Here is a 15,058-nt window from a genome sequence, read left to right on the forward strand (position 1 = left end):
TTGGCTCTCTCTCAAAGCTGTTTCACTAAATTTCCAGATCACACACTGCAACTTGTTCATTTGTTCTACGTATTCAAATTAAAACTACGAACATGGAAAGCTTACCATCTGAAAGAGCATAAGCAATGTGCTTTCTAGATTCTCTTTAGGCTGAGCCCTTGAATTGTACTAATCCTCCCTGCAATTAGAGACAAAACAGCGAGTGTCAAATACAGAGCCAAATCCTGCCTACAGTGCTCAAGGGTGACTTTCACTGAGGTCAGTGAAAACCCTATCCAAAGGGCGAAAAGAAAATCTAAGCATTCAGCTTTTGCTATTTCATCCACATTCTGGTAACCAGTGATACCAAGTAATTCTAAGGGTGTTTTCAGTCCACCTCTGTAGAGCCCATAGCCCCAAACACTTCTAGTAGCTTCATCCCCTTTATTTTCACAACTCTGACAGAAATATCATGAGCCAGATTTTCATAAGAGGCTTCCACTCGTACCTGTGCAATTCTGTGCATGCAAACACTAATACATACACATTTGATACACTACTGTCTGCGCATGCACAAGAAGATACACAAATGGAGGTCACTTTTTGAAAATGTGACCCCAGAAGCATGAAGGCCTTGCAAATTATCTAGGGAGAAGAAGTGAACCAACACAATCCAAGCTTCTATATCATTATTATGACTGCAGGGATATATACGGGAAGGTGTAGTGTTATCACGCCTTTGGCATGGTCAAATCACCTACAATTTAAGTGACATACACAGGAAAGATGGGACATGCTTGGAGATCCAGAGGAGGAGTAGTTTTTCATTTTATTTATTATGTTAACATAACTCACTGTTTGTGAGTAACTCCGAGGTAGTGAGTTTTTAGAAGTACGCTGACGGAGGACAGTGAAGGGTGGTGGCTTGGAGAACAAGAATGGGGATGGCATTCCACGTATTAGGGGTGACTGAGGGAAAAAAAGCATGGAGAGAAGGAGAAAGGGTGAAGAAGATGAATGGGGACCAAAGCTGGATTTGTAGGTGGAGAGGAGGGGTAGCAGGAGACAAGGTGAGAAACAAGACATTGGATGAAGGTCAATGGGGGGTGGGGGGTTCAGGGCACTAAAGGGAAGGACAAAAAGTTTAAATTTGAGGTAGTGGTCAAAGGGGAGTCACTGAAGAGATTCAAAGGTGGGGTAACATCGTCTGATTACTACTACTTTTTTTGAGTCGGGGAGAGTATTTCAAATGGATTGGAGGGAAATGATCCATATATGAGAGAGGCCAGAGAAGAAGAAGTGGCTAAAGTAGTCTCTTGATTCACAGAACTCTCTGATAATGCTGTTCAGCTACTGGCCCAGTGCATCAATGGCCTAGGGGCAAGCTATAATCTTTTGTTCATGACCATCACTGTAATGGACTCCAAACACCCACTGCCCACAGACTGTTCTTGCATGTTGCCTTAGTACACAGACATGCAACAGAGAAGGAATCTAGAGCACAAATACTGCTGGACAAGCTCTTGATCTGATTGTGACAGAGATCATTTTTTTCTATTTCATGGCTATGATGCGGGCTGAGAGGCATCATCATCATCTTAAGGCTTTTCCTCCCCTATATAATCTTTGTAGAGTTTAGAGTAACAAAAATGTTCAGTGTGGTGAGCAGCCTTGTGATTGCCTCCAAATGGAAATAGAATGAACTCTCTCTCATTATGAAGAATTTCCCATTACTTTAAAGATAAGATCAGTCAGATATGTGGCAGTTTGTGGACTCAATATCAAAGCAAGACCCACGAAACATGCCCTCTTACCTGGCTAAATTTCATCCAATCTAGCTGATGGAGGTTCAGGGTGTGCTGGCACCTTAGCCACATGCAAGACAAAACATTGTCCCTTATGGGTATTAAAAGCCAGTGGGGTGACACTAGGACCATTATTAATGGAAATTATGACTGCCTTCTTCCATGAGGGCAAGTTGCCGACCATCCTAAAGCAAGTGGTGGCTAGGCCTCTACAGAAGAAACCATCTCTTGATGGTGGCAGTCACACCAATCTTGAACCTTCCATTTTGGGAGAAGGTTATTGACAAACCAACTCCAGCTTCACCTGGATTTCTCTACTGTCCTGGAACTATCAATCTAGCTTTAGACCTGGGATGCAGAGACTGAACTATTTCTTTGGTTATTATTATCTGTTAAATACTGACAGTGGACTGATTATCTCCATTTTATTAATGGACAGAGGCCAGGTTCCTTGCTAATTTTATTAGGTCTTACAGCACTGGGTAAAAAAAATAAGCAGCAGCGAGTCTCAGAGCCTGGATCAACTAACTTGGGCTCATGGGTCTCTGACTATGGAGCTAAAAACAGCAGTGCAGATTTTCCTGCTTGGGCTGGAGCCCAGGCTCTGAAACCAGTGAGGGGGATGTGTCTCAGAGTCCAGGCTCCAATGCAAGCAGGAACATCTACGCTACCGTTTTAGCCCTGTAGCTCAAGCCCAAGTCAGGTGGTTTTTTTGGTAGTGTAGACATATGCGGATACTGTTGATCATGAAGTGTCACCAACTCATCAATGGGAACTGGTAGAGGTGGACCGGGACCATTTTATAATGGCTCCCGTCATTTCTTTGGGGAGGCCCTAGATTGCTGTGAGAGGCACTGTTAATCTTCCTCAAGGACTTTCATGTACAGTGTCCCACAGGAGTCAGTCTTGTTGTCCCCTCCCATTTAGGGCATGCTATAGCTAGAGCCTAAAATGAACATTGTGGTTGTGGCAGCACAGGCAGCAGCTTGGGCTAGCCAACCAAGTACAATCCCACACGACTCTTGAGTACATATTCAAGTGACTAGCCCATGCCACCGTCTGTGCTGCTGTAGCCAGACTACTTTTTTAGGTGCTAACTCGAGCAGAGCTTCCACGTGTACATCTACCTGCGTTGGGAATTACACCTTCCAGCTGCAGTGCAGACATACATACACATTTAGGGTGAGTCTGCTAAGAAAGACAGGTCTTGGCTACAGTGACACCAGTATGTTGATGATACTTAGACATGATCCTGCAGTCTTTCTGTGCTTTGCTGAGTTAAGGCCCTGGATGAAAGCCACATGGTTTAAACCCAATCCAGAAAAGATTATGGTGATAATGCTGGGCACAGAAAAATACCTTGAAACACTGATGAGGATTCTAACTGCTCCCTCCAGTAAAGGTTACCACCACCCTTGTCCAAGTCATGTACAGTCTCAGGGTTTTATGTGATCCATTGCTGATTATCTGATTATCAGCGGCCAGAAGGGGCTTTTACCATCCAGGAATCTATTACCTTACATCTCTGATGCACACCTCACTAGCGCCTTCCATGCCTTTGTCATCTTCAGGCTGGGATACATAATGTGCTCTTAGAATTACCCTCAAAGAGCACTTGGAAGATTCAGCTAGTGCAAAATGTGTCCTCCTGCTTCTCAAGTGGAGCAGGCCAATACAAACACATAACACAATGCTCTACTAGCTCCTGGCCTGTTTCCAGGTGCAATTCAGGTGTTTGTTATCATCTCTAAAGCCATAAGTGGCCTGGGACAGACTCTCCTCATCTATCACGGCTGTTGCATTCCACCTGTATACTTTACTTATTGTAAGGCTAAACTCCAGGAGTGCGCAGCATGGCATTCTTAGGGGAGGGCCCTTAGCTGTAGAATTTTCTCCATCCACAATCCATCCAAGATTGGGAATTATTGGGAAACCGTGCAAGCTGCATTTGTTTATTCTACATCGTCTTAGTTTGTATTTGTAACCAGAGAGCACTTGTCTCATGAATAAATACAGGCTGGGTGGGTTTCATCTATACCAATTCTGGATTATACATGGTTGTTTGATAGGCACCAGGTATGACAACAGGAACACTATAAATAAATAAAATAAATAAATACTTAGTTCTTACAAAGTGCATTACAAACATTAACTAATTAATGCTCAAAAACACTATGAGAATAAACCAAAGCAAAGAGGTTAGGGGATCTGACTAAAGCCACAGGGAACAGTCAGTGTCACTGCCAGGATAAGTGCACAAAAGTTCCTGGTCTCCAGGGCTGTGCTCAATCCACTAGACCATGCCTGTGTCTTTTTTGATAGGGCCTTTCAGTATGTAATAGAAACCTAAAAATAGTCTCTTTTCCTCAGCTAATCCATCCCCTCAGCATAAATGAAATAAGGAATTTGCCGATAAACTTTCCAACACAAACATTCTCGCTGTAAAAACTTTGAGGAGTTCATGCTTAGTGTTCTTGGGTAATTATTCATAAGTGTTTTGGGACAGCCGTTTATAAACAGTATGGAGCCTGAAATGGTTGAGGCACAAGCATTTCTGCACATTGGCCTCTATATATATATATATATTTGGATTGACCCCTCGTCTTCCACCATATTACATTGTCCCTTATTTAGGCTCCCAATAGGAGGACACAATTTGCTTCATTTCATCTGCTGAGTATCACTAAACTAACACACAAGAAGACTTATTAGTAGGAGGTTGTCCAGGAGGGAGTGAAGATAAGTAGTAAAGGTACTAACAGGATCAATGCAAACAGCATAGGCACATTCAAACATTCAATTCTAGTAATAGCACATTCTGACCCGCTTCAAAGGAAGACCTAATTCCTTTAATGGATTCATTACCCCACACCCACAGTCATTTTGCCTGTCACCTTAGTCTACAATCCTTGCCAGATTGCTACCAAAGCAGCAAAGCCTTCAAAGCTGACACAAACACTGCTCCCTCATTATCAAGAAAGATCCCCTGACTGTCTATTGAAGTCCCTGCACTGTTCCTGTCTCCATGATTTAAACCTGATCCTGTTTCCAAAGCAACTTCCATTGCCATCAAGTAGGAAGGCTGCCAATATTTACCTTGCGAGATCTGCTACAGGCAGGTAGCATTGTTATGCCACTGTAAACAAACTCTCAGTACCACTATAGCCAAAGAGAAGAAAGCATGACATACAGTACTCTAATGTGAGGAGCACCACTGGCCTGATTCAGAATTCAGCTGGCATAAGCCAGGGTTAAGGTTTCCCCATCAGCAGAAAAGCACCCACCACGTCCGGTCTGCCAGGGGGCCCTGAGCCAGGCACTGAAGCCCCCGAAATGGGCTGTGTGTTCAAGGAGGAGGTGTGGCCATGCTACTTGGAAGATGTGTAGATTCAGCACATTGACTGAGCTCCTGAAGAGATTAAAGCTGCCCTTCCCAGACACAACCCATGAGGGAGGGGAGTGGTGTAGATACTGCCTGCCCTCCCCCTATGAGAGAATCCCAACTCCAATGTCTCTCAAGGAATCAAGCCCCATCTCTGAGTTCTGGCTATAAGCAGAGACTGAGAGGCTGGTTGAGGATTATTAAACTGCAAGTGAAACCTGCCTGGAAAAAGATCATAGACTGTATGCAGGAGATATTTAAGAGCAGTAATATCTCACAACAAGAAGAAAAATGTATTTTTCCAAACAGGCAGACAAAAATAATTCATTGTGACTTTTTTACAGATGTTTACAGTAAATTCAGTGCTGATGAGAATGCTGGATTGACAGTGCTACACACCAAAGCCCTCTTTTTATCCACAGACCAGGTACAACACACTTCCTCCCCAATGTGCTCCACGCATGTCCTTATGGGACCTTTCTACGGGATTAAGTCATTCAATCCCTAGCCTTCCTGCTGAGATGGCCAACAAAAGAATCAAAAGGAGGTTTAGATTACATGTTTTTATATTATGGATAGGAAATGTTATTAAACATAACCATTCTAATGATTCCGACAACAGTCACAGTTATTAACAGTTACCTGAAGGAATAAAAAACGTATAGCCTTGTTTCAACTCAATTCTTTGGCATAGTTCCACCCTGTCTCCCAGAAAGATATCACTTTGCTTTCCTGACAGAACCCATTCTTCATAAAGTTCCAGATTCTGCAGAGTAGGCGGAATCAGCCAGAAGATCTAAAAATAAAACAAAAGTTTAACTCTTACAAACAAGCAATGAAAATAAAGAGCTAACATTTTCAGCAAAGTTAAAGGATGGCAATGAAGTGAACATACATAAGCAAATGTATTTTCAACATAAAGTATAAATTTTCCATGTGCTGTACACAGAGGTCCCTAGCAGATTATCGCAGCAAGATTACTCATAATTGTCATACTGCTTCTACAAAACATCATCTCTGTAAACTGGAGTCCACTAAGAGCTTAATATACTACACAAGCCTGGAATATAATATTACTTTCACCTCAATTAGATATGTAGATGAACAATATCAGGAGCACAGAGATGTTCTATTTGCTGCACTTATTTCAATACACATAGCACCTATCTCCACTGAAATCTCAGATATGACTAGTTATATCTAAACCAGTATACCTAGAAGAATGTGGATATAGCTATCTATGCTGCATATTCGAGTACTTCTGTTTTTGAATGAATGTGTATGCCCGTGCATATTCAGGCACATGCTTAAAGGATCCTGAAAACTAAGAAGAGGCTCAGAGATTCTGGCAACCTAAGGAGATGTGATATGGACACATGGACGCAGCTGTGGTATATGGCCAGTTACATGCTACACGACACTTCCAGTACACAGAAGCATAAAATAAGCTTTTTCATATCAAACTTTTCTGATATTTTTGTGCCCTGTAATATTCAATGTATTTGTTTCACAGACTGAAGGGTTGTCTCCCGTTTAGCAAAACTCCAAGTTCATCAGCCAGGCCAAAAGATTTACAGTTTGATCACTTACAAGCAAAAGTAAAAACAAACAAACAAACAAACGAGCAGAGCAGGCCTCACAAGAAATCCCCAAAAATAAAGATGTTACACTGTCAAGTCTACTTACCTTCCCTCCTCGGAAAACGTGATACCACACTGAAGTGCCACCAAAATCAATGTGAAAATCAGTGAAGCATCCTTTCACGCTCATCAAACAGTACCTGAAAAGCACATTTGGGTGGGGGGAATACAAACATCAAGAGTTACAATGAGCAGTCTGAAAACAACACTATTTATTTATTAATTTGCAGTGTAATTACGTAGAGATCTCAAACCAATGAAGCTGTTATATCTCTACAGACCCCTCATTTAGTCATCTTAATAGGACAAAAACAGGACTATAATTGGACTTCTGTTGGGAAAAGCATGCCTATAATTCTGTATGTTATTCAGTTGTCTGGAGAGAAAGCTATCAGTTATAAAAGGCTTGAGAAATGTTAAACTTAAGTTGGTCAAAAATAATCACCACGCCATTCTCTACTCCAGGTATGATCTCCTCCATTACTAAAAGCCATAACCTTCACCAAAAGTTGTGTGTTGACTGATTCAAAGAACAAAGTTTTGAAAAATCTCATCTGGATGTAAATCCCCTTGGACATCAATTACCTAACTACTACCACTGCAACTTTTGCAGGGGACAGAGTGAAGCTTCATTTGACAAAAACTGTTTTCATTCCCATTTTCAAGCATATCTGTGCGGAATAATTGAAGGTATCAGTTTGCAGTATTCCAAAGTACCAGATCACTGTATTTTGTGCCCTCTAGATCTATTTTTTCAGAGCAGTTTAATGTCAACATTGCTGCAAAGGTATACAACGGCTCTCAGCTCACTGCATGAATCTCTAGCCTTCAGCCACCATCTGTAACTAATGGCCGAATTACAGCCGCCCTTCTCACAACAGGCACCTTTTGCAAATGCAGAAAACACACACCACTTAACCCACTAACCTCTTTTCCTTGTTCCAGTCGCCCTTTCATGGCTTTTTTTTTTTTTTTTTAAGTTGTGGAAACAATATCAGAAAGTGGTCAAAAAAGGTTTCATTTAACTGTGTCTTTTTCTCATCACATTCAGGTAGAGAATCTCAGCGGTATGCAGACGGCGTGCAAAAGTCCCTCTAGATGATAGGCTAGAAAGGACCTTACCATGTGTCTGCAGAAGGCTAGCAAATCAGAGAGACGTTGGATACATAAGAGCCTGCTGCCTAGCAACCCCATCCAGTGCTGGAGTTGACAGAATGATACGCAATGCTGTCATGAAGACAGTCAGTTTGTGTGCTTCAAAAAAGTCCTGTGCCTTCGTCTCACAATTAAAACCTCTCCTTGTACAATAATAATGCTTTCCTCTTACCCACTCTGGAATTTCAGCAGCATTTTGAAGCAGGGATAGAGATTTTTCCACCCTTGGAGTATTTCAGATACTTCAAAAAATCACAGCTAGCCAAGAAGCTGTCTAGACTCCAAATATGCTCCATTTCAAAATATGAGTCCTTCATTCCCAAATACATTTTTTTTTTAAATCTCTCCTTTTATTCTCCTCTCCCAGGATGCTGCTGACTACACGTCAGATGGAAATTAAAAACAAAGAAGAAGCTTATAAAGGAAGTTTCCTTTCTTTATACCAGCCTGCAGAAAGTCAGATGTAGAATAATTGCTAATAAAACAAAAATAACCTGTGAATATATCAATTCAAAGGAGGTCTTGACAAACATTGGAAGATCAAAATTTTTAAATCAAAAACAAATTATTATAGACTCCATTATTTTCAGTCTCCACAAAATCAATTACAAACATACCAAATTAAAACAAATTGTCCAAGGCAATACTGCCCACCTAGGATTGCCAGTCGATAGTCAGATTCTTTGGATTGTTGCAAATGGCCTTCTCTATACTTCTTGGGCTTTTATTTGTTTTGGGTTTTTTTAATAACCTTCAACCTGCAACTTGAGGCTGTCTGTCTCTTTGTATTGAAGGTGGAAAAAATATATATAAATTAAATTTCCAGTTAAACCACAAAATGCTCAAAATGAGCTTTGCAACTGAGAACACACTGATGCAGAGATAGCTGGAAACATTCGACTTTTTTTTCTTTTAATAGCATGTTGTCTTGAAACTCCTCTAAACAGAATAATTTCCATTCCCAAGAAAGGTTGATTCAGTGAAAGATCCACAAGCGGTGGTTAATAAAACCTACAAAGCATTTGGAAAGATCAGTTTTTCTTTCCATCCACAACTGAAACCAATCACAAACGAGTTATTCCATCCTTAAATTTCTGTTGTTAATCTAACAGGGATGCTTCTGTCCAACACCAAACAGTTAATGAAAGCGTTAGGAGTCTGAAAAGCAATCTGCCGCCATACAGCAATCTCCCTTGTTGCCAGACTCTGGCACAATGCCTTTGCATTGACCTCTACAGCTTCCTCTTCCAATGTACACTGCAGTCACATGGTCTCCTCAGCACAGCTCCATGCTACAGCTAATCTTACACAGACACCACTCTAACCTCAGCTGGCAGCTTCTCAACACGAACGGCTGCTAATTTGGTTAGAGAGAGCTCAAGTTTTTAGGTTTTTCCACAACAAAATGTCCGCGATGAAAGGAAACTAGAAACAACATCTACTCTGCTTCTTTCAGTTACAGCTCTAGTCTCTGCCTTAAGCATTCTGGGCCAGAGCAGGTAATGTGCATGTAGGAACGCACTTTCAAGTAGGACATAGAGAGATAGAATCTTGTCAGAGTTACACACACACCCCCAATACAAGCACAAACAATTAATCAAGCTTTGTTTCTTCACAAGTACTGTAATTTCCAGTCCCTGCAGACTCAACTTTATCTCACTACACACCCCTGGTTGGGATTTTAAAATATGCAGCTGCTTATATCTAGTTTTTTTTTAAAAAGCTTCCCTTCCCTGCTAGAGTTTATTTTGTGCTCTCTCTGGTATCCTGAAACTGTTCAACAGTTAGTTGATGCACTATTATATTTTTATTTCTGAAAAGATCAGGGGAAATGTAGTACCCATTGAGACAACATACAGAGACCCACAAACTCACAAGCAAACAGAACAACAAATACAGAAACAGCACTAATGGAGAAAAACCCTTACGCAAACACAGGAACAACATGTAGACAGATTCAAAGCAAACACAGATACCATGTGCAGACACACAAATCCACATTCACAGCTTTAAGCCCACCAGCGACACGAGACACTCACATGCAGAGAAACAAAGGCAGAAACAAACACTGAGTTACAAACACACTTGAGAACAGAGAGATGCAGAGGCACATGCATAGAAACTCAGGGAGGCAGACTCACAAGCAAACACACACACAAGTTCATTACCCTGAGCTCAGTTCCTTCCTTTTCTCTCGTTATAAGTACAGCACAGCACACGGCTCTATTCCCTCTGGCATTACAAGGACTCCCCTGCCACTAAGCTCAGCCCATAAACCACTCCCAAACCCCAGCAGATGCTTCTGTTTTTGTTCGGGCCAATGAGAAAAGTATAGCTCACTCTTCCTTCCTCCCAGGAGCAAACCCCGGCTGGTTGAAATCCCTAAGCCTGAAACCGAATACCACAAAACCATGAGCCAACTACAAGTGCCAAACCAAAGAGCAGAAGCAGGCCATAGCTTTCTGTTTATTTGTTGGATTTTTTTTTTTAAACAAGCAGTGGCTGGTGCTCTGTGTTCTGTGAGGCACAAGGCATTCGTGAGGGGGGGATAAGAGAGGCAGTTGGTTTATTTGTTAACAGTAATGTCTTTCCTAAACGAGGTAGCTCACACACACAGACCATTAATAATTATACTGATACTTCCAAGGGCGCTGACTCTTGCTGCCAAAGCTCATGGTGGATCCTAAACGCACAGCTCCTGACATCTCCCCTTCTTACTGTAGCCTTTACTTAGTGCATCTGAAAATGTGACATGGTAGAAAACAACAGGAAACAATAGGTACCTTTAGGAGAATTGTCAATAACTGCCTGACCCACTGAGTGACACTAACTCCCTGTAACTGAAAGCCACAAGTTACACCACAAGACAAAAGAAACCATTGTCACCCAGGAGACATGGAGCCAGCACTCCCAGCCCCTTTTGCTTTCCTGTACTCCACCCCACCCTCAACACCAGTGCACTAAAAGGCCCCACATGGCAGTGGCTATCCCTGTGCCCCAAGAGAGCAGCTACACAGCTCCCTCAAGGGTCTCCCTTCTAAGCACTGCTTCAAGTCCCGCAAAGCTGAATTCTTCATGTACTGCAGCCCACCTTTCCCTTCATTTGGACCAAATAAGACATTAGTTTGTAAGTAGGACATAAAATTCAGGCTGCACAGTGGTTCCAAGAAGCAGGAAGGGAGAACTGAACCCAGCTCACCAGCATACTTAGCGCTCCCGAAATCTAGCCATTAGTGTCTCTCCTGCATGACATGATGCTTTGCATACCGTCTTCCCTCCCCTCTCCCTCTCCCCCACAGTAAATAAGGGATCCCACCAGGAAACCTAACCAGACTCTCCTACATGGTAGGATGCATGCATACCTCCTGTTGGGCAGGATGTGCAAGATCAGTAACATTTACCATTATCAGGACAGTGGGTCATCCAGGACATTGTTTTCGATAGACATTAATTCTCTTTCCTATCATACTACACAAGTCAGAAACAGAGCAGCTAGATCCACCGCAACCAGCTTTTCCTACAGAAGATAGCCAAGCTTTCTTCTAAATCCAATTAAAACAAAGCACCACTTATAGCAAGACCATTAATAATTAGGAGGTTCCACACCTCATAGCTTCTGAAGGCTGTTCATTGCACACACCAGTGTCTCCTTGCATCCCTTCATTCCACTCCACAAGTTCCCTGTCTGCCACCCTCCCATTCCACTCTATTTCAGGAATTCCCTGCAACTCTCCCCTTCACCCTTCCTTCATGCCTGGGGCTGTGTCCCTCCTGTCCCCCAAAGCCAAGGTCTCTGTGTGGGTTCCACATGCCCATCTCCCCCCATACCAGAGTCCCTCAAATCCCCCTCCGCCAGGGGTTCTGTGTACCCCTATTCCCTCTCCCCTCCAGACCAAGGTCCTCCAATCTCCCCCCACCCCAGGGCCTGTGTGCATGCCTCCCCTTTCCTCCCCCATTATTATTTGTCTGGAAAATTAGTCATTCAAGCTGTCAACATGTTAAACTCATTTGGGAGGACTGGCAGAGATAAGATGGTGGTATTGTCATATTGGAAAGCGATAACGGGTGCTATCAACAAGTTGTTTGATTACAGACAATTGCAGAGGTGCTGGAAGCTGTGGCTGTGCTAACAGGATGGCAGGAGATACATGTGTCCCCCATTTTCTCCCTTTTGGTGTTCCCCAAAATCAATAGCCACTAACGCCTAGAACATTCTGTGCAAGTTTGGAATTGATCAAATGTGGCATTCAAAAGTGATCACATAATAGACAGAGAAATGCCATCAAGTTGAGAGTGTGGCCTGATAAGCTTGGCCAATTATTCATTAAGTATAGTATACACACAAGGTACTTAAGAGCACTTAAAAGATGAGATCCCTGCCCTGAAGAGCTAATGATCTATCTCAGACAGACAAAAACAAAATGGGGATAACAAGAGAAAGCCTGTATTTTCTGGGTGTGCCTAGGTTGACCCCCATATTTTGTAAAGCAACTGCAGAGTCAGACTTTCTGGACACACATACCCACAGCTCAGATTGGAAATTAATAAATAGAGGTACTTTCCCAAGCACTGCCACCAATCCAAACTCCACCCACACATGATGTCAAAATGAAATGCTGCTCACAGTGGATTGTGCGAATCTTCACAGTATGATTATTCCTCTTCTTGTGTGCTGTGACTAGTAAGGAAATAGTCATTTAAATGTACACCGTAAGATTTTGGTGTTAACAGCCCAGACAGGAACTGGAGAAGTTCATGCCTCTCAAGGTATGTCTACACAGCAAAGAAAAACCTGCGGCTGGCTTGTGCCAGCTGACTTGGGCTGTGGGGCTGTTTCATTGCTGTGTAGACTTCCAGGCTCGGGCCAGCTGCAGGTTTTTCTTTGCTATGTAGACATACCCTCAGCGCTATGAATTCAGGCTGCCTGTAGACCTCAGCACCACGGCTTATACTTGATATACATTTAAAAGATTACCATTGAGCTGTAAGAACCAAATAAGTCCTTTCAAAAAAAGAAATGTGCCTAAAATAGCAGTCCTGAGGGAATGTGCCAAATTGCCAATGTGCAACAACCAGCCCATTCTACCCTGGCAAATACTGATCATAAGGGCCTTTTGGTACCAGTCAAAGTGCAGCACACATCTTTATCTTTGTGACAATAGTATCTGTTTGAAATATTGATGGTTATTTCTGCCAGCTCTGTAATACTGCAAGTTCTGTGAGCTTTATATAATATGGTGTTTGAGATTAATGCATTAATCTGAGAACAAATCATACAATTGTAGGACTGGAAGGGACCTCAAGAGGTCATCTAACCCAGTCCCCTGCACCCATGGCAGGACTAAGTATTTCTAGATCATCCCTGACAGGTGTTTGTCTAACTTGCTCTTAAAGAATGATGAAGATTCTACAACCTCCCTGGGCAATTTATTCCAGTGCTTAACTCCCCTGACTGTTAGGAAGTTTTTCCTAAGGTCCAACCTAAACCACCCTTTCTGCAATTTAAGTCCATTGCTTCTTGTCCTATCCTCAGAGGTTTAGGAAAACAATTTTTCTCCCTCCTCCATGTAACAACCTTTTATAAACTTGAAAACTGTTATGTCCCCCCTCATTCTTCTCTCCTCCAGACTAAACAAACCCATTTTTTTCAATCTTCCCTCATAGGTCATGTTTTCTAGACTTTTAATCATTTTTGTTGCTCTTCTCTGGACTTTATCCAATGTGTCCACAGCTTTCCGGAAATGTGGTGCCCAGAACTGGACACAATACTCCAGTTGAGGCCTAGTCAGAGTGGAGTAGAGTGGAATAATTACTTCTCGTGTCTTACTTACAACACTCCTGCAATAGGGCTGCCAGGCGTCCAGGTTTTGACTGGAACACCCGGTTAACAAGGGTCCCTGGCAGCTCTGGTCAGCACTGCTGACCGGGCTGCTAAAACTCCAGTCGGCAGCACAGCAGGGCTAACGTGGGCTCCCTGTCTGCCCTGGCTCCACACAGCTCCTGGAAGCAGCCAGCATGTCTGGCTCCTAGGCACAGTGGTGGCTACAGGAGCTCCGCGCACTGCCCCGACCCTAAGTGCCAGCTCCATAGTTCCCATTGGCCAGGAACCGCGGCCAATAGGAACTGCGGGGATGGCGCCTACGGGCACGGGCAGTGCACACAGCCCCCTGGCCCCTCTGCCTAGAAGACGGACATGCCAGTTGCTTCTGGGAGTCACCTGAGGTAAGCGCTGCCCAGTTAGAGCCCATACCCCTCACCCCCTCCCGCACCCCAACCCCATGTCCCAGCCCAGAGCCCCCTCCCGCACCCCAACCCTTTGCCCCAGCCCAGAGCCCCCTCCCACACCCTGAACCCCTCATTTCTGGCCCCTCCCCAGAGCTCACACTCCCAGCCGGAGCCTTCAACTCCTCCCGCACCCAAACCCCTGCCCCAGCTCAGTGAAAGTGAGTGAGTGTGGGGGAGAGCAAGTGACGGAGGGCGGGAGGATGGAGTGAGCGGGAGACGGGACCTTGGGGAAGGGGCGGGGCAAAGATGTTCGGTTTTGTGCGATTAGAAAGTTGGCAATCCTATCCTGCTAATACATGCCAGAATGATGTTTGCTTTTTTTCAACAGTGTTAAACTGTTCACTCATGTTTGAAATGCTTTGTTATCCAATAGGTGTGGATAAGAACTTTTGCCTATCAGCCTAATATTCTTTTACTTAGAATAATTATAGTCATATAACTGCTTTTCATACCAAAAGCAATTAATAAACAATACAGAGAGAGCATCATCAGAAATACAGTATGCTGAATATAGTGTCAGCCTGTATTCCAGGATCACCACCAGTTCCACAACCCATTAACAGCCCCTCCACACAGTGGACAAATTTCTGCCACAAGAGGCACACCCCAGTTCATAATTAGATTCTAGTTCAGCAAAACATTTAATCACATGCTTAAATCTATCCCTATTCAGCAAAGGGATGAATCTATGGGGATATCCTGATGAAACATAGCCTAAAAGAGGAGGAATAAGACTGACCCTGATACAGGGTATGAAATCAGACCAGCATCTTATTTTAGTGAATAGGTGAATTATTTGTATGGGAGACACC

At 43.2% G+C, this 15,058-nt stretch overlaps 1 protein-coding gene across 8 annotated transcripts in view; it reads right to left on the reverse strand.

Moving 5' to 3' along the window:
* The window catches only part of KDM2B (lysine demethylase 2B), a 159,804-nt gene that overhangs the window by 93,204 nt on the left and 51,542 nt on the right, over positions 1-15,058 (reverse strand). For 4 of the 8 annotated variants that reach the window (XR_010592809.1, XM_065568094.1, XM_065568092.1 and 1 more), the window contains 2 exons: positions 6,853-6,946; positions 5,809-5,962 (listed from right to left, as the gene is read on the reverse strand). Coding sequence is in view for 7 of the 8 variants with exons in the window: in XM_065568094.1 (XP_065424166.1) it covers positions 5,809-5,962; positions 6,853-6,946 (248 nt within the window). In the remaining variant the exon portion in view is untranslated. The other 4 variants (XM_065568096.1, XM_065568097.1, XM_065568095.1 and 1 more) reach the window with 4 other exon arrangements.

Source organism: Chrysemys picta, chromosome 15, assembly GCF_011386835.1.
Source record: "Chrysemys picta bellii isolate R12L10 chromosome 15, ASM1138683v2, whole genome shotgun sequence".
Lineage (NCBI taxonomy): Eukaryota > Metazoa > Chordata > Testudines > Emydidae > Chrysemys > Chrysemys picta.